This window comes from Pipra filicauda, unplaced genomic scaffold, assembly GCF_003945595.2.
Source record: "Pipra filicauda isolate LSUMZ 115617 unplaced genomic scaffold, ASM394559v2 scaffold352_size854550_pilon, whole genome shotgun sequence".
Classification (NCBI taxonomy): Eukaryota; Metazoa; Chordata; class Aves; order Passeriformes; family Pipridae; genus Pipra; species Pipra filicauda.
This window is the reverse complement of record NW_024104479.1, coordinates 46112-67839: the sequence shown is the minus strand read 5'-3', so window position 1 is coordinate 67839 and position 21728 is coordinate 46112. Positions and strand designations below refer to the sequence as shown.

Here is a 21728-nt window from a genome sequence, read left to right as displayed (position 1 = left end):
CCGCGCCTGGCACGCGTCCCGCCCCTCCCCGCTCCCCATTGGCCGCCGGGGCAGCGCCGCGCGCAGAGATTGGCCCAAGGGCGGCGGCTCGCCCGGTGATTGGCGGACGGCGGCGGAAGGAGCTGGCCGCTGGGGGGGCGGGGCAAGATGGCGGCGGTGCTGGAGGTGGAGGTTGGCGGCCCCGTCGAGCGCGATGTGGAGGAGGTGTGGGGGCTGCGCCGGGCCGGGCCGGGGGCAGCCGCGGAGGGGAGGGGGAGGCGGCTGCGGGGCCGGCAGCTCCCCCGCGGGGGAGGCCGGAGGGGAGCCGCTCGGGCGCGGGGCCTGGGGGGCGCGGGGGAGCGGAGTCGGGGTGTACGCTGAGGGGTTCTGAGGGTCCCTGGAGTGGGAGAGAGGGAGTCTGGGGCACTCTGAGCTTGTTGGGCTTTGGGGCAGGTGGGTGTGGGGAGTGTTAGTGTTGGGGGGGGCTCTGGGGATCCCTGGCGTGGGGGAACACTGAGCGTCCCGGGGGCAGAGGGGCGCTGGGGGCTTCGGGAGGCCCGTGGGGCAGCGGGACGGGGGAGGTCCCGGGGGCAGGAGGGCGGGGATGGAGGCTCGGCTGTTGTTCCCATGCTGGCTTTCAAGCGTTCCTGGGGATGAAAAATTACAAAGCTGGAAACAAGAACTCTGTTTGGAAAGCTGGAACTGGGAGCAGGGTGGTGTGTGTGCCACGGGCACCGGCACTGATGCCCCGGGCTTTGCAGGGGCTCTTCGCCGTCCCCTGTGCTTTATGCTCAGGAGTTTTCTTTCAACTCGTAGAGAACCAGGAGAATCTGGGTCTGTTCTGTGTGGAGAACGTGGTTCCATCCTGCCTGCACTGTGTGTTACTGTGGGTGACTGCTGGTGCAGTCAGGTACTTTTTGGTGCTTTTCCTCAAGAATAGGTGGTTTCGCTTAAAAATTCTCAGATGCTGATGGTTATGTTGAAGAAGATTCCTGGCAGAGTCAAGCTGTGGAGATTCCCTGGTGTATGGCTGAACTGTGGGAGCTTGTGCCTCCTCCCCACATCCTGTGTTGCTGTCAGAGAGCAGGTGCAGTGGGGTGATGGAGATTTGGACCACAAAGCAATCACTGTCGAGTTGCTACTGGTTATATTTCTAAGATATTTTCTGGTGACTCTGTATGTAAAAATGCGAAAGATCCAAGGTCTCTGATGCTCAGAAGTGAAATTCCCATTTTTCATTCTGTCAGGAAGCTACTTTGGGGGCTGGCAGTGAGGGCGTCGGGAGGGGGCAGCGGGTGAGGCAGCGCATATAGGACCTGTGCTTATCCCTGTGATTCCACACAACCTGTGTCCGTCAGGACAAAACCTGTCTGCTTGTGTTGTCCAGAGGTCCTGGCAGCTCTTTGGGCAGAGCAGGTTGCTGATGAATCACTAATGGTGGGGACCTGAAAGCAGTTTAACATTCCCCTGGAATACAGCCGAGTGTCCTGTGGCTCTGGCTCTGCCTGCAGGGAGCTTGGGCCTTCAACAAATGTTTAGTTTCCAATTATCCAAGTGTTTGATCAGTTGGGACCTTCCTCCTCCCATATCCTTGTTCCTGTGCTGTTTTATGAGCAGGAAGAAAGCAGAATTGAGATTCCAAAATCTGTCCAGACTTTCACTAAAGAATGTGCCTCTTCCCAACCTGCCTTGGTTGAACTTGCAACACTTTGAGATTTATCTTCCCATCACGTCAGGTTGTTCCTAGCGGGTGCTGTGAGACAAAGACTGAGGTTGGGGCTGTGGGAAAGGTGAGATCAGGGCTGGTGGCTGCTCTGGAGCTTTGAACTGAAATCAGCAGCTGCTTATTCTCCATCCTCAAGGCATTCTCCTTGCCTCCTTCACAGATTTAGAGCATAAGGAGATTAGAGCCGGCTCACAGCAGCATGTGTGTGCCTGGAGATCCCCCCAGCCCCCTGGGCTCTGAGGAACGGGTGGTTCTGGTTTTGGTGCTGACCCTTTCAACAGCCTTTGTGTTTTCCTTGAGGGGGTAATTGCATTGACTGTCCCAATGGTGGGGATCACAGGTTGGTGGAGGCTTTGGGACATCAGGCCCTTAAAGAAATGGGGAGTGGCACGAGGTTCTTCCAAGGGCCATCGTACCACGTCCGAGGAGATGATTAGACTTTAGTCCAAGGTATCCAGTTTCTCCCAGTCGTCACACAGAGGAGGTTGGGGTTTTTAAGTGCATCGTGAGTTGCAGAAGAGACAGAGAGCGGAAGAATCATTCTTAATTCCTAATTTTTTTTAAAAAAAGCTTTTCTAAGAGCTGTAGTTGGTTGCACACTGGGTCCTGTGTTGATGTGGCAGCTGGAGGAAGCTGCAGCAGCAGTGGGCTGGTGCTCAACACTTGATAGAACCGATCTTTAGCTGCTTCACCCTCGTTGTTCTTGTCTAACTCCCCTGGTAGAGATTTACAAGCAGAGGTTCTTCAATGTTGTCATCAGAGAGAGGAAGAGACCCCAAAACCCCCCAAGAGACCCAAAAACTGGGTATTAAAATAAGACAACCCCAAACTAAAAATAGAATGAATGCTTGCTGGTGAGCCCAGGTGCTTCCTTCACCATCACTGTTCATTTTTAGCCCCAACCCAAAACTTCTGTGCTAAGAGAGTGTGCAGATCAAGGAGGGGTTAGCTGGAAGATCTGGCTTGGGTGGGCTGCTGTGCCAAGTCCTGTCTGACAGCCATCAGATGCCTCCCAACATCCCTTATGTCATGTCCTGGCCCCCCTTAATAAAGTTATTTCAGGAGCTTTGAGCTCTGGGAAATCTGGTGAAGCTCAGTCCTTGTGACTGAGGCAAAATTGTGTCTGGTGCTGTGGATCCGTGGTTGGCTTGGAAGCACAGCTTGGAGGAACCTTTGTGGAATATCAGCAGGATTTCCACAGGGTTTGGGGCTGCTGGAAGCATTTGGAGATTTGGGGAAGATGCTGAAGCAAAGAGGCTGGGAAGTGTTTCCCAAGGCAGGGCTGACCTGTGGATGGCGTGGCTGATGGTGTGGTACGGAGGAGTGAGCAGAGCCACTGTATAGGGATAAAAAAATTGGTGTGGTTGGAAGGTGCTTGTCAAACATCCTTATTCAGCAAGGATGGGGCCAGAGCCTGGGGGGAGCAGGGATCTCCTGGGGGGAGGCAGTGGAAGCACCTGCGTGACTCCTGGAGCTTGCAGGGGGATCGACCTACACTGGAGCCAACGAGCGCTTGGGATTTCTCAGCTTCTCCTGCGTGCAGTGACTAGTTTTTAAATCTCTTTTTTTCCTGTTTGTATCAGAACAGTTGTTCTTGCTCCAAATTGTGTCACAGCAACTGAACTGATGGATCTGGACCGGCTGTTTTAGGAGCAGAGGCACTCGGGGACTTTGGTCGATACAAACACCCTTCTCGGTGTCAGTGTCAGGTTGTCACCGCCTCCCCACAGGTTCTGACACAAGCCAGCGAGCTCCAACACGGATTTTCGTGGCTCTAGATTTTGCATCTAGGTCCTGAAGTACTCCTCAAGGGCCTCAGGAGCTGAATGTCTCGCAAGTGTTGCTCTGGGGTGAAGCTCAGCAGATGTTCCACATCAGGCAGTCGGATTGCTGCTGTGTGTCTTTCCTGCCTCCTCACCCTGGGGTGTAATTAGGCACCGCAGGGGAAGCAGGGCAGCTGCGTGTGCCCTCAGCCAAGCCCGGCTGCGATGGGAGCTGCTGGCTGTGACACACCTCTGTGCTGGCAGTGGTGCCCCGGGCAGGCGAGGCTGAGGGCTGTGCCATGCCAGGGAGAGCCCTGGGGTAAAGGTTGGAGCCAAGCCCACGGCCCTGTACCCAGTGGGGCGAGGTGGAGCCTGTTCCTGTGTACACATCTCTGCTGTGTGTGCAGGACAGAGAGATATCAAAGTCCTTGCTATGGCTTGTTTCCAATTTCCATCCCCAATGCTTGGGCAGTGCTGGAGTGTTTCCGGCCCCGTGAGGATTTCTAAACCCCATGTGTACATTCCCAGCCCCAGACGAGCTGCTCTTGGTTTAATCTGAGTTTATGTCTCACCAAGAAAAGGCAACGGGACCCAGAGCAGCGGGATTCCCTCCCTAGTGCTGTGGGTCAGTGTGCTGCCCGGTCTGTGAGACTGTCAGGGGACATGATTGGGGCTGGAGGGTCCTCAGCAATTAGGTGAAGATTTTGTGAAGGTAAAGATTTTGCCTGGAGAAGCTGTGGACTCCCTGTCCCTGGAAGTGTTCAAGGCCAGGTTGGATGGGGCTTGGAGCAACCTGTTCTAGTGGAAGGTGTCCCTGCCCATGGCAGGGGGATAGGAACGAGAGCTTTAAGGTCTTTCTGACCCAAACCATTCTGTGATTCTATAATTTTATATAAAGCTCCAAGTGAAAGCTGAAATGCAGTGTCAAAGCTCCCCCCACTCTTCCCCTGTCCCAAAGGGAGAGTATTCACACAAAATCTCACTGGAGAAGATGGATTACATGAGCCCATTGTCAATCATCACTAATAACAGCAGCTCCTGTCACTCTTGGGTTGCTCTTGCCTGTAACGTTTGGGAGGAACTTCCAGCCATCTCAGCAAAGCAAGGCCTAAATCTTTCCTTTTCTGTGATTTTGAAATTTTTTTTAGCACTGTTTCGTTGCTGGTGTGCAGATACTGTCCCCTGTCCTGCAGCCTGGTGGGGTTTTGGACTGCATTTGCATTGGCTACACTGGGATGACCATTCCGTGCCCCGAGATGCCAGGCAGGGTTGTGAACATGGGATTTAAACCAATTCTCTGGTAGTGGTGGTGTGGGATAGTGGGCAGAGCCTCAGCTCCAGTAAAATAGGGAAGTGGAGGTGGCAGAGGAGCAGGGGGGCTCACTGCTTTCCCTGTGCAGCCTGGGAGGGTGAAGGACAACTCTGGGCTGTGCTGTCACCATGGGCACATCCAGGTTTGTTATTTAAAGTATCTGAATCCAGAGATTCCTTCTTCAAGTTCTCAGAGAGCAATCGTGGAGGTCTCACGGGATGGCTGTCAGCACGGCTCAGGGTCTCACCAGGAGATAAAGGAGCTGGGTGCTGTGTTTCTTGTGGTGAACAGGCAGCACAGGCACACAGAGTCCTGCTCGTGTGGGCACGGGCCAGCACCTTGCTGCTCAGGAAGGGGAAGGGAACGAGTTACCCATTCTGTGGTGCTGCTGCTGCTCCCACACTCCAGTGGCTGATTTCATGGGTGTTTTTCTTGTCTCCCTAGGTTGACCTCTCGCACTTGTCCCCAGAGGAGAGATGGAGGTGAGTGTGCTGGGAGGTGAATCGGTGTGTGCAGCTCGAGCTCCCGCTCCGGGCCGGAGCGACTGGCAGCACAGCCCGTGTTCACAGTGGGAGAGGACAGGGTCAGCAGTTTTTGCTGAGGGGAAGTATGGACTGTCTTAAAAAGCATGTTTTTTCTTTTAAACTACTTGCTAAATATTAGAATCACAGAATAGTTTAGGTTGGAAAAGCCTTCTGAGACCATCAAGTCCAAGCATTCCCCCAGCACTGCCAAGGCCACCACTCGCCCGTGTCCCCAGGCACCACATCCACACCTCTGTTAAATCCCTCCAGGGATGGGGACTCCCCCACTGCCTTGGGCAGCTGTGCCAGGGCTGGACAATCCTTTCTGTGAAGAAATTTTCCCAAATGTCGAACCTAAACATCCTGTGGCACTATCTGAGGCTGTTTTCTCTTGTTCTGTCACTTGTTACCTGGAAAAAGAAACCACCCCCCACCTCAATCAACCCTCCTGTCAGGGAGCTGCAGAGAGCCAGAAGGTTCCCCCTGAGCCTCCTCTTCTCCAGGCTGAGCCTCCTCTTCTCCAGGCTGAGCCTCCTCTTCTCCAGGCTGAGCCCCCCCAGCTCCCTCAGCCGCTCCTCATCAATCTTGTGCTCCAGACCCTTCCCCAGCTCTGTTGCCCTTCTCTGGACACCCTCCAGCACCTCAGTGTCTGCCTTGTAGTAAGGGGCCTCAAAAACCCTCCTTTTCCTTAAGCTAAACCAATTTCAGCCAGATGTTTATTGAAAATCACAGTGAGACTGGTCTCTCGGTATTGCTCCAGTACAGGCTGGGGGTCGACCTGCTGGAAGGTGGAAGGATGCTCTGTGGAGAAGGACGTGGGGGTCCTGGTGGACAACAAGCTCCCTCTAAGCCAGCAGTGTGCCATGGGGGCCAAGAAGGCCAGTGGTGTCCAGGGGGGCATTGGGAAGAGCATTGCCAGCAGGTTGAGGGAGGTGATCCTGCCCCTCTGCTCAGCCCTGATGAGGCACATCTGCAGTGCTGTGTCCAGCTCTGGGCTCCTCAGCACAGCAGGGACAGGGAGCTCCTGGGGCAGGTCCAGCAGAGGCTGCAGAGATGCCGAAGGGATGGAGCATCTCTGGGAGCAGGAAAGGCTGAGGGAGCTGGGGCTGTTCAGCCTCCAGGGGAGACAGTGAGAGGGGCCCTCCCCAGGGTGTGTCAGTGTCTGCAGGGAGGGGGCAGAGGCTGGAGCAGGCTCTGCTCGGGGGTCCCAGCAATGGGACAAGAGGAACGGGCAGGAACTGATGCCCAGGAAGTTCCACCTGAACAGGAAGAACTTCCCTGTGCAGGTGATCATGCACTGGGATGGATTGCCCAGAGAGGGGGTGGAGTCTCCCTCACTGGAGATATTCCAGAACTGTCTGGCCACAATCCTGTGCCATGTGCTCTGGGATGACCCTGCTTGAGGAGGGATGTTGGACCAGATGACCCACTGTAGTCCCTTCCAACCCGACCCATTCCCTGATTCTGTGATTCTGTGTTAATTTTTAGAGAATGACTTAAAATCAGAGAATTTGGCATATTTATTGGGTTTGGATTTTTTTTCTTCTAATTTGAACCGTATTATCACCTGGAGACCAAGACATAAGGATGTCACAGCTCTTAATTCCACCTTGCTTTTTGGTCAAACAGCACAAGCTGCAAAGAAACCCCAGGTATCTGGCGAGCATCAGTCTGGAAGTCACTTGTTCCAGCATGCTCATGGTGGAGAGAAGCGATTTGCTGGTACTTGGGGGTTTTGTTAGGTGTCAACTGTCCCCCACCCTTGACTCTTGCAGCCTTTCCCTTGCTGGGCAAGAGGGAAAATGGTGTTAGTGGCTCTGAACCTGGGCTGAGAGTTTGGTAATGAGAATTGACACACACTCAGGGGGTCAAACATTGCAGTGTGCTCTAGGAGGACCGTGCTTCATCAGGGAGGTTGGAACAGATGACCCCACCAGTGGTCCCTTCTAACCTTGCCCGTTCTGGGATTGTGAGTTATGTGGACCGTACGCTCCATGTTCGTTAGTTCAGGTAGGTCAGTGGGAGTTTCCACCTCATTCACACCTGGATGGGCTGGGTGTTGTTCTTGACTTTCACAGCGTAGAAATGAGCTGGTCCCAGAGCGACCTTTCGTCCTTTCTCCCGTGGACTGTTCACAGCCGCTGACTCCACGATTCCTCTTTGGGCTGTTTTTCTGCCTGGTCTTCCCGGCTCTCCCGAGGTGTCTGTCCCCCACTGTGCAGTCTCAGCCACCTTTTCCTGGTTGTTGCAGGGTGGAGCACGCACGGATGCACGCCAAGCACCGCGGGCACGAGGCCATGCATGCCGAGATGGTCCTCATCCTCATTGCCACGCTGGTGGTGGCACAGCTCCTCTTGGTCCAGTGGAAGCAGCGGCACCCTCGCTCCTACAACGTAAGTGACCCCCCTGCAGCTGTTCCGCCTGAGGCTGGATGTGAGCATTCACTGACACCCTCCTTTTGCCAGTGAGAAGTGTGTTCCTGGTTTTCCTATTGTCTGGTGTTGGGATTCCCTTGACTTCGCAGCAGCATGGGGGGATTTTAAGTAGGGGTGAGGATGGGTGGACCTGAAGGCCTCAGGTTTTGCTGGAAGCGATACCAATAACTCCGTGTGACATGGTGCCTTGACACCTGGGATTGACAACCAGATCTCAGGTGTTGTCCAGAGAGAAACTGCATTTTGTGGGTGCTTCCTTGGAAGCAATGGGAGCTCCTTGCTGCCAGGCCCCTGGGTTTGATGGTTCCTGCAGCACTCTGCCGAGCAGACCTGCCACTTGCCAATGCCACCAGCTGGGTGGCTGGGTCTGTTATTTAACTGAACCAACTTCACTCTGACTTCCTTGTCATAACAGTAATGATAATATTATCATAATTAATGTTTCCTGGGAGTACCTGTAATCCTCTGTGAACTTTGAACCGAACCTGTTTGCCCGTTTCCCTCCAGCGGCACCACGAGAGCTCAGCTGCACAACTGTAGATCCATTTGGGAATAGGCTGGAGTGCAGAGACAAGCCAAAACCTTCTCACCTTGTGTAATACCTGTCTGTGCTGCAGCGTCAGGACCCTGGGAAGGCAAAGGTTTATGAAGCTGCCCTACAACAACTGGTTGGGTGGACCATCTCCTGTACCTTACTCTAGAGATGGTTCCTCTGCATTCTCCCTCCAGCTCTAGCCTTTGCTACCAGAAATCACCTGACTGCTGCCTCTGACTCCCTCGCAAAATCACAGAACCGTTTGGGTTGAAAAAGCCCTCCAAGATCATGGAGTCCAACGAGCACTGCCAAGCCCACTACTAACCCTTGTTCCCAGGTGCCACATCCACATGTCTTTTAAATCCCTCCAAAGATGGTGACTCCACCGCTGCCCTGGGCAACCTGTGCCAGGGTTTGATCACCCTTTCAGGGAAGGAATTTTCCCAATATCCAACCTAAACCTTCCCTGACACAACTTGAGGTCATTTCCTCTTGTCCTGTCCCTTGTTCCCTGAGAGCAGAGCCTGACCCCACCTGGCTCCCCCCTCCTGTCAGGGAGTTGCAGAGAGCAAGAAGGTCCCCTCTGAGCCTCCTTCTATCCAGGCTGAGCCCCCCCAGCTCCCTCAGTTGCACCCCATCAGACTCATGCTCTCAGCCGAGCTCTGAGCTGTTTTCTGGGTGCCACAGACCAAACCTCCACAGTTTCCTGGTGCTTTTCAGGGCCCTTTGAGGCAGGCAAGAGAATGGCTGCCATGACTGTCAGGATGTTTCTGATGTCTGAGGAGCAGAGAACCAGCTCCGAGTGCCTTTCCTCTGTTCCTGCAGATGGTGACCCTCTTCCAGATGTGGGTAGTGCCTCTGTATTTCACGATCAAGCTGTACTGGTGGCGGTTCCTGGTGATCTGGGTGCTCTTCTCAGCAGTCACAGCTTTTGTCACCTTCAGGGCAACTCGAAAGCCTCTGGTACAGACAACACCCAGGTTCGTCCGTGTGTTCCTGAGGAAACTTCTCAGCCCCAGAGTAACCATTACAAGGAGTTTTTTCCAGTTTCCCTGCCACAGATGACTGTGTTATGCTTTGCATCCTGGGAGCCTGGTGTGAAGGACTTTAGTGGCTGCTGGCAGCCAGCCCGATGCACCTGGTACCCGGGTGGGTGGTGGAAAGGCAGATTCCACGTGGGCTGGTAGCCTCACCCAGGGCATTCCCGGTGTGCAGCATGCTTCCTTATGGCCTTCCGAGATCCTGAGGTTTCTAGTTTGGAAGTCAAGACTGTGAGCAGCCCACGGCAGGTTGAATTAGGAATGTAAACCTCTTGCCCATGTGTAGGGGTAGGCGATGTGTCTGCAAAAACACTGTGGGTTTGAGAAATAAAACTCTTCGGGTGATCGGCACAGTTTCACTCAGGAAAAAATGAAATTGTTAAATTCTTTGTTTTAATTCTTTACAGGCTGGTTTATAAATGGTTTCTACTAATATACAAGATCAGCTATGCAACTGGGATCGTGGGGTACATGGCTGTCATGTTTACACTCTTTGGTCTTAACTTATTATTCAGGTGAGTGAATCTTTCCCACTCCTGGGGCAATGGGGTCTAACATGCCACTGATTAATGGCACCAAAGAGACTACTGGGGTGTCCTTTTGCTCCTGAGAGGATCATGGGTGAGGTGCTGGTACCTGAACTGGTCCAGGTGGCTGGAGAGCCCTTTTTCCAGCTCAGCTGTCGGCAGCTCCCTCAGCTCTGTGGTGTCCAGTCCGGGGGCAGCAGTGGGATTTTCTTTGCTATACTGATGAAGCTGTACCTGCAAGAAGCAGCCAGCCCAGAGGTGGCGGCAGGGGAGTCTAGTCCAAGTCAGCTTCATGTTTAGAGAGGTTGACCACTTCTCTGGAATATTCTCTAGAATCGTATGTTCTCCGGAATATGATAAGAGCGGCTTTGCCCTCAAAAAAACCTCTTGATGGTTGGGCTTTTCTGTTGTAGAATCAAACCAGAAGATGCAATGGACTTTGGCATCTCCCTCCTCTTCTACGGTCTTTACTACGGAGTGCTGGAGCGGGACTTTGCCGAGATGTGTGCGGATTACATGGCCTCGACCATTGGGGTGAGTTCACCAGGGGCTGCCCCCCAGGCCAGAGTCATCCCCATAGCGGGGGGCCTGAAACATGTTGGTCCCAGCAGCAGCTCTGGCCTCCCTCCAATGGGAAAGTGCATCAAACTTCCCCCTCAAGGAAGGGTCCCTGGCTATAACGTAGCAAGAGTTGCTCTGAGAGCCTTCCTGAAGAGCGAAGCCTCTGCTGGGTCCCCTCAGCCCCAGAAGGACAAGAAGTACTTCCCCAGGAGTGCGGTGTGGCACTGGCACAGGTTGTTCAGAGACTTTTGCTGCCCCTGTGGACAGAGGGCTTGGTGGCCCAAAATCTGTAGCCCACTCGTGTGATATCAAAATAACCCAATCCACTTAGAATATGTGACATAAGACACCAGTGAAGTAGGTCATATTTCTTCTTTTCAGCAGCTGTTTAGGATCTTGGACTTTGTCTTTCCTCCTCCTCTTCCTTTCTGAGCTTTCTGCTGCTGCTTCTTGAGGTTCTGCTCCAGCCTCTCACAGGCCACACTGCAACACCTTGGCACAGCTCAGGTCTCTCTCAGATCCCCAGGGCTCTGTCAGATGCTCAGAGCAAAAATGTGCCAGGACTCTGAGGGAGGCATGTTTTTGCTGATGATACTAAACCAGGAGAGGCTGTGGCCTCTTAGGAGTGAGAGCTGGACAGACGAGAGAGCTGGGCAAGCTTCAGCCATGTGAAATTTAGCAGGGCAAGTGCCAAGATTCTCCTCCTGGGGTGGCATAATCCTGGTTATAGGTACAAATTTGAAGACACGAGCCTGGAGAGAGTCCCGTGGAAAGGGATTAGGGAGCTGGGGTTGACAGCGAGTCCCTCGGCATGGGAAGGGGGTGCGTGGGGCTGGGATGTGATGGGCCACTGCATCACTGAGCAGCTCCCTGTCCTGTTGTAGTTGTTTCCCGCAGCTGGACCTGTAACAGGGTTTTTAAGCCCCAAAGGCCGAGGCGACTCCCGGGGTGCTGCCCCCAGCCCTCCTTAGAGCTTAGCCGTGCCACCGCGGGCGTGGGACACGTGCCCTCCCGCTGTCACCGCTCTCCCTCTGCTCTGCCCTCGCTCAGTTCTACAGCGCCTCGGGAATGCCCACCAAGCACCTCTCCGACAGCGTCTGCGCCGTCTGTGGCCAGCAGATCTTTGTGGACGTCAACGAGGAGGGGATCATCGAGAACACCTACCGCCTCTCCTGCAACCACGTGTATCCTTCTCTGCAGGCGCCAGCCCCTCGCCTCGCTGGCCCCACACTGGGGTGGGCAGCAGGGAGCTCCTGCCCCACGGCTTCTCCCACAGTGGGTGAAGAAATGCCCGTCCTGGGACTTGGGGCTGTCTGGCTGAATTTGCATGTGATCCATGGCTGTGTCCTCACTGACTCAGCATCCATGAAATCACTTGGTTGCCACCTCCATGTGTATCACAAGTGTTTATTTCCTCTTTCTTTCCCTCCCCAGCTCCCTTTGCTCGGCCATGGAGCTGCACCTCACTTTCCACCTGCCTTTGCCAAATCCGCTGTGACCTATCTGCCTGGCAGTGGCAGCTCTGATGGTCTGAGGTTGGGACGTGCCCTGCTCTGTGCCATGCTGGCCCCTCGTCAGAGAGCCAGTGCGGTGGGTCCTGTCTGAGTCTCCATAACATAAAATCGGGGGAAACACTGCTGGCCTCCCTCTGAAAACAGCCCCTGGGTCCAGCACTGCTGGTCACTGCCTGCTCTGATCACAGCCTGGCAGCTTCCTCCTTTCCCAGAACTCCTCCAGGGTTTCCAGGACCCTGGAGTCACTCAGCCCTTCCCATCAGCTGATTGATGTGAAGTGGGTTTTGAAACTGGAAGTCCTGGTTGTTGCTCAGCCCCAGCTGAGACAGGTCAGGGTTTTTTCTCTGTGGTGACTCAGCCTGGAAGTGGAATGTCCTCTGGCACCGCGTGCATTACTGCCTGCAAGGTGGTTTCCAAACTGGGCCTAGGCAAAGGTCATGCTGGCAAAACTCATGGCCTAAATTTAACTGTTAGGAACTGCTTGTGAGATTTATGGCTGACTCGTGCAGAGTCTGGGACTATGGCAGCACGGGGTTGTGTGGTTGTCAGAGGAGCTGGTCTATGTCCTGGTGGTCCTCTGGGGTGAGGGCTGGCTGGGCACCCCTGGATCTATGGCTCCAGGGCTGACAAGGGAGTGGCTGCTGTTGCTGACTCACTGGCATTCCCCCTTGGTTTGAGCAGCAGAGATATTCTGGGGGAAGTTTGTTTGCTCAGTGACACCCTTGTGCATGGCAAGTCGGCTGCAGCCACCTCGTGTTTCCCTGTAACTTCCCCAGGCAGTGCTCAGTTGTGCACATCCTTGTGACGGAGCATAGCAGTAAGTCAGATCCTGGGAGAAATTCCATAAATATGTTGTCAATCCCCAAGAAGCCTTTGAAGAAGGCTTCCAAAATGCACACAGCTCACAGAGCTCTCCCAGACTGTCTGAACCTTCCCAGTGTTGGGCACCATCAGTGAAGGGTTTCAGTCTCCCCGGTGCCCATGCATTGGTCAGGCCATCATTCTGCCTCCCTGGTCCCATCCTGCTGCCCCATGAGCCCCTTCTGCTGTCCCTGGAAGCTGCTGCACCTTCTAGGAAAGGTCTGTGGTTGTGCAATGCACCGTCCTCATGCAGTGGGATGTTTCCTTGGCCTGGGGGGATTTTCTTAGGCTCGGTGGTTCCCTCCACGCTCAGTCATGTGTGCCCCTCTTCCTCTAGTTCCCCTTAACCTGCCACTCCCCAGGTTTCATGAGTTCTGCATCCGTGGCTGGTGCATTGTTGGGAAGAAGCAGACGTGTCCATACTGCAAAGAGAAGGTGGATCTCAAGAGGATGTTCAGTAATCCGTATCCTTTCTTCTGCTGGGAGCCAGCACTGCGGGAAGGAGAGAAGTGGGTAGAGCACATAAGGGGTGAGGGGCTCATCTTACCCTGGGTAAGCCACTGCAGCCCATGACAGTGGCAGAGACCCTGCAAACCCAAGGCAAGCCTGGCCACAGCTTTCCCTCTGCGGGGACCCATGTCTGTCCTTCCCCGGGTGCCGGTGTCCGTCCCTCCCTGGGCACCTGTGTTCTCTGTCCCTGCTTTGGGGCACCTTTGGGTGGCTCCTGGGTGGGCCGTGCTCCTCTCACCATCTCCCCATGGCTCTTTAACTCCTTCCTACCCAGCTGGGAGAGGCCTCACGTAATGTATGGGCAGCTGCTGGACTGGCTGCGCTACCTGGTGGCCTGGCAGCCGGTGATCATCGGACTGGTCCAGGGAATCAACTACATCCTGGGGCTGGAGTAAGCGCAGGCGGTGGGGAGCCGCAGAGCCACGAGAGGACGCGTGCCCAGGGCCGGGGACAGTTGCCACCGGGGATGCTGGCTTTGCTCCATCACCTCTCAGGACCTCGGCCACCCCTGAGGACAGCAGCATTGGGGCCCCTCCTGCCAGAGCTGAGGGAGGATTTTTTTAAAAAGCAATTATTTTAATGAGCGTATTTAAAACTTTCTATTGCAGCTGAAAAGAGACACTCGTCCCCTTTCCCTGCCCCTCTCGGGTCCTTTGCAGCACCCCCCTGGGCTGAGCTTTGGGCTGGGGGCTGTTCTCCAGCTCCCTCCTGCCGCTCTGCCAGGGGAGGCCATGGGGAGAAGGGCCGAGGCTTTGCCGGCTCCGACGCTGGCACCCCGGAGCAGCCTTGCTGGCAGCGAGGATGGGATATGGGGGCTGCAGAGGAGAGGCTGGAGCCCAGTGCCCTGAAAGAGGGGACAGAGGGATGCCTGGCAACCCCAGGCTGCTGGGTCCCCTTCTGGGTGCCATGGGTGTGCCGGGAGGAACCAAGCTGCTCACTGGCACGGTGATGGTGGGCTCTGTCTCGGGGAACCCTTTTATATGCTCCCAAATTTTCTATGTTTCTCCCTGAAGGCCAGCGTTGTCTCCTGGCTGTTCGGGGTTGTCAGCCAGGGCACGGAGTGGGACCGGTGCTGTTCCTCTCTCTGCGCCCTTTTGGGTGACGGTGACGGTACATCAAGAGCAGCCCAGGAGCGGGTGCCCCTGCCCCAGGGCACAGGGGCCTCCTCGCTGGGTGTTGTTCTTCTTGGCACTGGAATAAAAGGGATGGAGCGAAGGTTGGGCTGGTGCTGGCATTTCCTTGCCCCGGCGTTGCACCCTGGCATCCTCCTGGCCGTGCCGGTGGGGGCCGTGCCGCAGTCCTGCTGGTGTGAGGGGCCTCAGGCTCATCTTTTGGCACTGGGCGGGGGCAAAGTCCCCCGAGGGCCAGTGGTGGTATTTTGGCATGCAGATACTTGAGCCATATCGTCTGAGGAGACTGGGGTCTGGTGAGGGGCTATGAGGCAGCTCCTGGCTCGGGGGATTTGGGAAGTGGCCGCAGCAGTGGTGTGGCTGTGGGCACCACGTGGGCTGTGTGCCCCCCCTCCCCAGGGAACCCCAGCGCCCTGCTGCGTCATTTGGGTTTTCTTTCGGGGGAAACCACATTGCAGTGTCGTGCCAAACACCGAAATAAGAGTCCTGGAAATGGAGACGTGGCACTGGGTTTTTCTTGATCGTCTTCCCTGCTCCTGGGTGAGGCCATGGTTCCTCCTTTTGGCTCTCCCAGGGGGACAGATATCGTGTGGATGGCAAACAAGCACCTGTGGCACCCAGAGCTCAGCTGGTTGGTGTTGGTGGGAGCAGGGAGGTGACAGAGGAGCACAGGGCACTGGGTGCTGCCATGAGAGTGGCCTCTGGCCCGTCACTGCCCACTGGACATCCACGGGTGCTGTGGGGAGGCTGTGGCTGCTGACCTCATCCCAGCAGGAGGACAGGGACGTATTGCACTTGGCAGGTCCCCAAGATAAACATTCCTGTTCCCGCCACCTTTCTGCCCTGCTGGGAACAGGGATAACGAAACTCGCTGGGGAATTAGGGACTTTTTACCAGGCAGTGCCAGGGCCTGCAGCTCAGGTGGCTGTGCCTGCACTGGCTCCTGGCCTTGGGGGTGCTGGGGAATGGGACTGGTGGGTTGTTGAAACTGTGTCTGCTGCCAAGGGGCTGGCTCAAGGGATGAGGGGGCTCTGCTGTGGGACAGGGGAGAGGGTCCTGGTCCTGCCCTTGCTCAGGCTTCCCACAGCCAAGCACCAGCGTGAAGCCTGGGTTGGGTCCTGGGGGGTTCCTCTGTGCTAAGCTGTTGTCCTGCCCCAGGTGGGACACCCAGGGGTCAGCAGGCAGGGCTCCCCCCGCTCGCTGTGCATGCTCAGTCCCCTGGGGGCTTAACCCACCTCCCTCTCCTCTTGTGCAGACCCTGCCTTGCCCCTGACCCCAGAGTGTCAGGGGGCAAACCAGCACGTCCCAGAGTCCTGTGACGCCCCTTGGCTCAGCCAATGCTCCACGTGATGGACACGGGGGCCCAACCGAGCCCCGCTCCTTCATCCCTGGGGGCCCATGGATGCTCGCCCAGGAGCGGGTGGGACACACGGTGTGCTGATCATGGGCTTGCCTGAGGGACGTTCGCCCCAGGTGTAGGGGACGTGGAGCATAGGGGGCGTGGAGTGCCGGGGACAGCAGGCACGTTCTGGGAACTAGGGGACATGGGGGCACGGGCCCTCTGGACACGCAGCGGGGCCGGTGCGGGTCCCGGTACCGTGGCATCGCGGCACGTCGGCGGGGCCGTGGCCGGGGGCGGCTCGCGGTGAGTCACGGCGCTGCCGCTCGCCCCGCCCCGGGGCCGCCCCATAAAGCGGGGCCGCCCCATAAAGCGCCGCCGCCGCGAGCGCCGCCGCCCCATGGCTGAGCTACGGTCTGCCCGTACGGAGGGGACGGGGGGACAGCCCTGGGGGGCACCAGCCGCCATCTGAGGGACCCCGGGAGGGGATGCCGGGGGGAACGGGACCATCCCAGGCTCATGGCATGCTGGGGAGGCGCTGGGTGGATCTTGGTTAACTGGGGAGATGCGGGGGGACGAGCCCAGGGGTTGCTGGGGGGGAGATGCTGGAGGGACCGTGACCAGCTGGGAGGATGCTGAGGGGACGGAACCATCCCAGGCTCGTGGGGAGCATCCCAGCATGTCCAGCACTGAGCTCCATCTCTGCCTGCAGGGCCCCTGGGACTCCCTGCCTGGCTCCTTCTGCTTCTGCCCTGCTGGGTCCTGGCTCTTCTCTGTGCAGGTAGGTGGGGGTTTCTGGGCGAGCCGGGGAGGCCAGGTCATCTCTGGGCTCTGTGCCCCTCGAGGGGCCTGTGCAGGGTTCTGGGGGTGAGGAGTGCTCCCATGCCTCTATGGCACCCTGCCCTCTCACCCACCCCAGAGATGTGGGGTCTCAGAGGGTCGCTCTTGACCTCCTGCCTTACTCCACTCTGCTCCCCCAGGTGCCATGGCCCTGCAGCTCCCCACCATCACCATCCTGCGGATGCCAGCAGAGGCCCCCCGTCCAGGTGAGAGACCCCTGGGGCCATGGCAGAGATGGCCTAGGGATGGGGAAGCTGCAGTGAGCCCCCCAGTTGGGGGAGGCACAGTGGGGTCAGCTCCTGCACCAGCACCCGGCACACACACAAGGTGCATCTTCCACCCACAGCCAAGATTTTGGGTTGCTGATGAGGTGGGGGGACATTCTCCATTGTTGAGGGGGGCAGAGGGGCTGTGACTGTGGCCAGCCTGAACGGGGGGGCAGTGGGGACCCTTGCAGCCCTCCTGATCCCCACGTCCCCTCCGGCTGCAGGCGAGAGCGTGGTGGTGTCATGCGAGGCGACAAGTGGGCTCCCAGAGCTGACGCTGCTCTACTGGCTGGGGAACGGCTCCTTTGTGGAGAGCCTGTACCCAGACGGGGCTGTGCACGAGGGGACAGTGCAGTGAGTATGGGGACGGGGGACATGGGGGGGCAGAGGCAGCGGGGTGGCCCCGTTTGGGGCAGAGCCCCTGGATCTGCCAGCCCGGGGTGGGCACTGATGGGTCCCCCCTGGGTCTGCAGAGAGGAGCTGCGGGGCTCGGGGGCGGCCCTGCGCCGTGACCTGCACTTCAGCTCCTTCAACACCCAGCACCTGCTCACCAACTTCACCTGCGTGGTGCTCAGTCCTCTCGGTGTCGACACCAGGGAGGTGCGATGGCCCCAGCCAGCACCAGCCTGTGTCACTGTCGAGAGTGGGGGGCTGGGCTGACACCAGGGAGCAACTCGTGAGGGGTGAGTGCCCCGCAGTGAGGGTCCCTGCTCCAACAGCCCCGCACCGTGCGCGTGTGACACCTCCATGGAGGCCCATCTCCGTGACCTGCTGTGGGGACCACATGGCCCCACATGTGCCAGCCCACTGAGCCTGGGGCTTCTGGTGCCTGGGCCGACCCCAGCCTTGCCTGTAGCTGGCTATGGGACCCCAGGGTTTATTAAAGTACATCGAGGCTGCCCCGTTGTCACCTGCATCCTGGGGATGGTGCTGCCCATGAGTGCACAGGGCACCTGTGGGATGAGGAGGGAGGGAGAGGAAGTGGCCCTGGTGCCCACAAAGGGCAGGATCCATTTCTGCCCCCCTCCCTGCCTGGTGAAGTGGTGGAAAACCATGGTCAGTCCCAGTTCTGCCCAGGGAATGCCTGGCCCTATGGCTGTGCCCTGCCCCGGAGGAGGAGGGTACGTGGGGAAGCCCTGGGGTGCAGGGACCCCAGGGAGATAGGCCCATCACATCCCCCTCTGCATCTGGGGCTGTCCCCCAGCATGGCATTGCTGAGCCCCAAGTCCTGTTCCATGGGGCAGCCCCCCTAACCATGCTGTCCTGGCAGGGCTCCTGCTCTTGGGTACTGGGGCTGGGGTCGCTGGTGCCAGCCCCCTCCCTGCTACCTCGTGTGCTCGTGGGGGCTGTGACTCCCCTGGGCTGTGGGACAGCCTGGACCCCTTGAGCAAGACTGGGCTGCAGGCATTGCACTGCAGCACAGGATGTAGGAGGGATAGAGGGGGCTGAAGAAGCCCCCAGCTGCAGCCCCCATGAGCTGCCCTCAGTCCAGGGAACCGCAGGAGACTCCTGGGGACACCCCTGTCCCACAGCTACTCTCAGGAGCCAGGAGAAGGTGAGCAGCGGAGCAGCCACCTGGGCAGGGACCTGCCCAATACAGCCCTGCTGCACCCCCAAGCCCTGTTGATTCCAGCCCCCATCCCTGGGACAGCCCCTCGCAGACCCCACACTCAGCTGCATCCTTACACCCATCCTGATGTCTTCTTGATGGGGTCGAGGTCCCGCCAGTGTTGGGGGCTGTCAGTGGCCGGGTCCTGGCCAGCAGATGCTCCGCAGAGGGCAGAGCCCCCGAGGGAAGCCCACAGATGCCGAGGTGCTGTGGACAGGGAAGCAACTGGTTACTCTGCGAGTGCCTGGGGAGGTGGGGCAGCAGGAGCAGGGCCAACTCAGGGAGGGTGGTGGGGCTTGGGAGGTGGCTGTGGAGAGAGGCAGGGCAGGCTGGGGGAAAGCACCCCCTGCTCCATCCCTGGCCAGAGCCCCTCCTTGGCACATGTCCCGGCACCAACCCAGACCCCAGTGCTGGCACCAGCTGAGACCTGCCCTGCTGTGTCACCCACCGGGAGCAACCCCCTTGGGATCCCAGCCAGAAGTGTGTCCTGAGCCTCGTGGGTGCGGGTCAGGGTGCTCCTGACCGGGGGTGCGGTGCTTGCACCAATCCCTCTCTCATGCTGCTGAGGACACAGTAGGCTGTGGCTCAGATCAGCAGCAACATTCTCCCAGGGAACCCCTGTGTCTGCACAGCACGGCACGGAACACGGAGGATCAGAGACAAAGGGGGGACCATGGGGCCAACACTGGTGACGCTGGGGTGGCAGCCCACAGCTGGGCCCCCAGCCTCACTTCCAAGCCAGAGTGAACCCCCAAAACATCATCACTCATCCGGCTGAGCCACCTCTGGCTGCTCCTGTGACAGCCTCGGCCGTGCTCACCTGTCACCCCACACACCAGCAGGGTCCATGTGCCTCGGGAGCAGGGTCCATGTGCCTCGGGAGCAGGGTTCCTGTCCCTCAGGAGCAGGGTCCATGTCCCTTGGGAGCAGGGTTCCTGTCCCTCAGGAGCAGGGTCCATGTCCCTTGGGAGCAGGGTTCCTGTCCCTCAGGAGCAGGGTCCATGTCCCTTGGGAGCAGGGTCCATGTCCCTCAGGAGCAGGGTTCCTGTCCCTCAGGAGCAGGGTCCATGTCCCTTGGGAGCAGGGTTCCTGTCCCTCAGGAGCAGGGTCCATGTCCCTCCGGAGCAGGGTCCATGTCCCTCAGGAGCAGGGTCCATGTCCCTCGGGAGCAGGATCCATGTCTCTCAGGAGCAGGGTCCATGTCCCTCCGGAGCAGGGTCCATGTCCCTCGGGAGCAGGGTTCCTGTCCCTCAGGAGCAGGGTCCATGTCCCTCGGGAGCAGGGTCCACGTCCCTCAGGAGCAGGGTTCCTGTCCCTCAGGAGCAGGGTCCATGTCCCTTGGGAGCAGGGTTCCTGTCCCTCAGGAGCAGGGTCCATGTCCCTCGGGAGCAGGGTCCACGTCCCTTGGGAGCAGAATCCTCCCCAGACGAGAGGCCCTATCAGCCAGTGGGGAGATGGACAACAGCCAAACATGGGGGGATACCCATGGGTGATGAGGGTCGGGGGATGAGAGTTGGAGGTGCTGGGGACATGGAAGGGTCTTGCATCTTCCTGGGATGGCACACAGAGGATTTACCGTAGTGGGGGGAGTGTGAGTGGACAAGTGGCACTGCCTCTGGTTGGGGGCAGGAATCCAGCTGGGGGGGACCCTGGTAAGAGGAAGGAGACACTGTCCTCTTGGGGAGCCCTGGGACTAGGAGAAAGCTCCAGTGTGAGGAGAGAGCCTGGCCAGGGCAGCCCTGGAGGCCAAGGAGAAAGGGAAAGCAAAACCACAAAGCTTCTGTGCTCACTTTACTGTAAATTAGTCTTGTTCCCATTAGTGGCTGCTTCTGCTTACTGTGACCTGTGGATGTGTCCACGTGGGAGCAAGAAACCCCAAGGTGTCTGTGGCCATGGATATGTCTGTGCTGCAGCAGGAGCATCTCTGAAGGGAATGTGGCCCAAGGACAAGACCACGCTGGAGAAGGTACATCTTGAAGCATCCGTGGCTGTGCAGGAAGTCATGCTGGAGCACCCTGAAGTGTGTGACCATGGATAAACCCACAGCAGAGCAGGTACACCCCTGGAAGGACTGCAGCCATGGAGAAGGTCACACTGGAGCAGGTATATGCCCCATCCCTGGAAGTGTTCAGTGTTGGATGGAGCTTGGAGTGACTTGATCTAGTGGAAGGTATCCCTGCCCATGGCACAGGGTTGGAACAAGATGACTTAAAGGTCCTTCCCAACCCAAACCATTCTGTGATTCTATGATTTTGTGAACATTTGTGGACATTTTCTGGGCATTTTATGGACATTTCACAGGAGTGGTCCACAGACAAAGGGAATGATATCTGTGTATGATAGCAAAGGGTGGTGGTGGGTATTGGATAGTGTGGGACCTGAGCAGGATGTACATGGCATAGAGTAAGAGGTGGAGAATGTGCTGCATTGGGCAGGGAGGAAGAGTTCCAATTCTTCCCTGACTGTGTTTTGGATTTGTGCTGGATGGAGCATTGATAACCCCTGGATGTTTCAGTCAGCGCTGAGCATCTTTGCTGCTCCTCACGCTGCCCCAGCAGCAGAATGTTGGAGTTTTTGATCGTGGGTTGGTTTGGCCGACACCAAGCGTGCTGGTAACATCCCTGTCTCTGAGGGGCATAGGATCTTTGCACAGGAGTTAGCAGGGCATGTTGGGTGAGAGTTAAACTGGATTTGAAGGGGGGAGGGGATAAAATCAGGTCACTGGAGATAATCCTGGGGGTGACACGCCAGTGTTGAGGGACTGTGTGCTAGCGAGGTCCTTCAGTCTGCCATCTCAGTAGAGGTAGGGAATGGAGATCCATGCAACAGCAAGGATGAAAGTGTTACTGATGTGCTAGAAACCATGGAAGCTCCTGAGAATGGTCACTCAGGAACTGGAGCTTCTCTCCCCAAAAAGGCATTGGGATCAATAACCTCCCTGAAGTGCATCTGCCCCAATGCCCACAGCATGGGCAGCAAACAGAAGGACCTGGAAGCCACGGTGCAACAGGAAAACTGTGGCATAGTTGCCATCATGGGGACGTGGTGGGATGACTGGCACAACTGGAGTGGTGCAATGGATGGTGGTGAACTCTTCAGAAGGGACAGGCAAGGACTGGGAGGTGGTGGGGTAGCCCTGTAATTTAACATATTTAGTAGTGGGAGGCCTGGCAATCTGCTAAGAGAGTGATGGGACATCTTTAAGTCTGTCTGGTTTGGCCAGGAGGAGCTGTTAGGGGATGGACAGTTCTGACTGT

The 21728-nt window shown here is 57.4% G+C and overlaps 2 protein-coding genes across 2 annotated transcripts; both read left to right on the top strand.

Annotated features, from left to right (window-relative positions):
* Positions 1 to 12: 12 nt before the first annotated feature.
* Positions 13 to 14505, top strand: RNF121 (ring finger protein 121). The gene is made up of 9 exons (XM_027736835.2): positions 13 to 204; positions 5225 to 5262; positions 7556 to 7697; positions 9100 to 9254; positions 9722 to 9829; positions 10255 to 10375; positions 11453 to 11586; positions 13140 to 13241; positions 13562 to 14505. Exons 1-9 carry the CDS (start codon positions 148 to 150, stop codon positions 13680 to 13682), a joined length of 978 nt encoding a protein of 325 aa, XP_027592636.1. The 5' UTR covers positions 13 to 147; the 3' UTR covers positions 13683 to 14505.
* A 507-nt stretch (positions 14506 to 15012) lies between these two features.
* Positions 15013 to 19374, top strand: LOC113996132 (interleukin 18 binding protein). The gene is made up of 5 exons (XM_027736839.2): positions 15013 to 15849; positions 16469 to 16537; positions 16737 to 16802; positions 17087 to 17216; positions 17336 to 19374. Exons 1-5 carry the CDS (start codon positions 15816 to 15818, stop codon positions 17520 to 17522), a joined length of 486 nt encoding a protein of 161 aa, XP_027592640.1. The 5' UTR covers positions 15013 to 15815; the 3' UTR covers positions 17523 to 19374.
* Positions 19375 to 21728: the final 2354 nt, after the last annotated feature.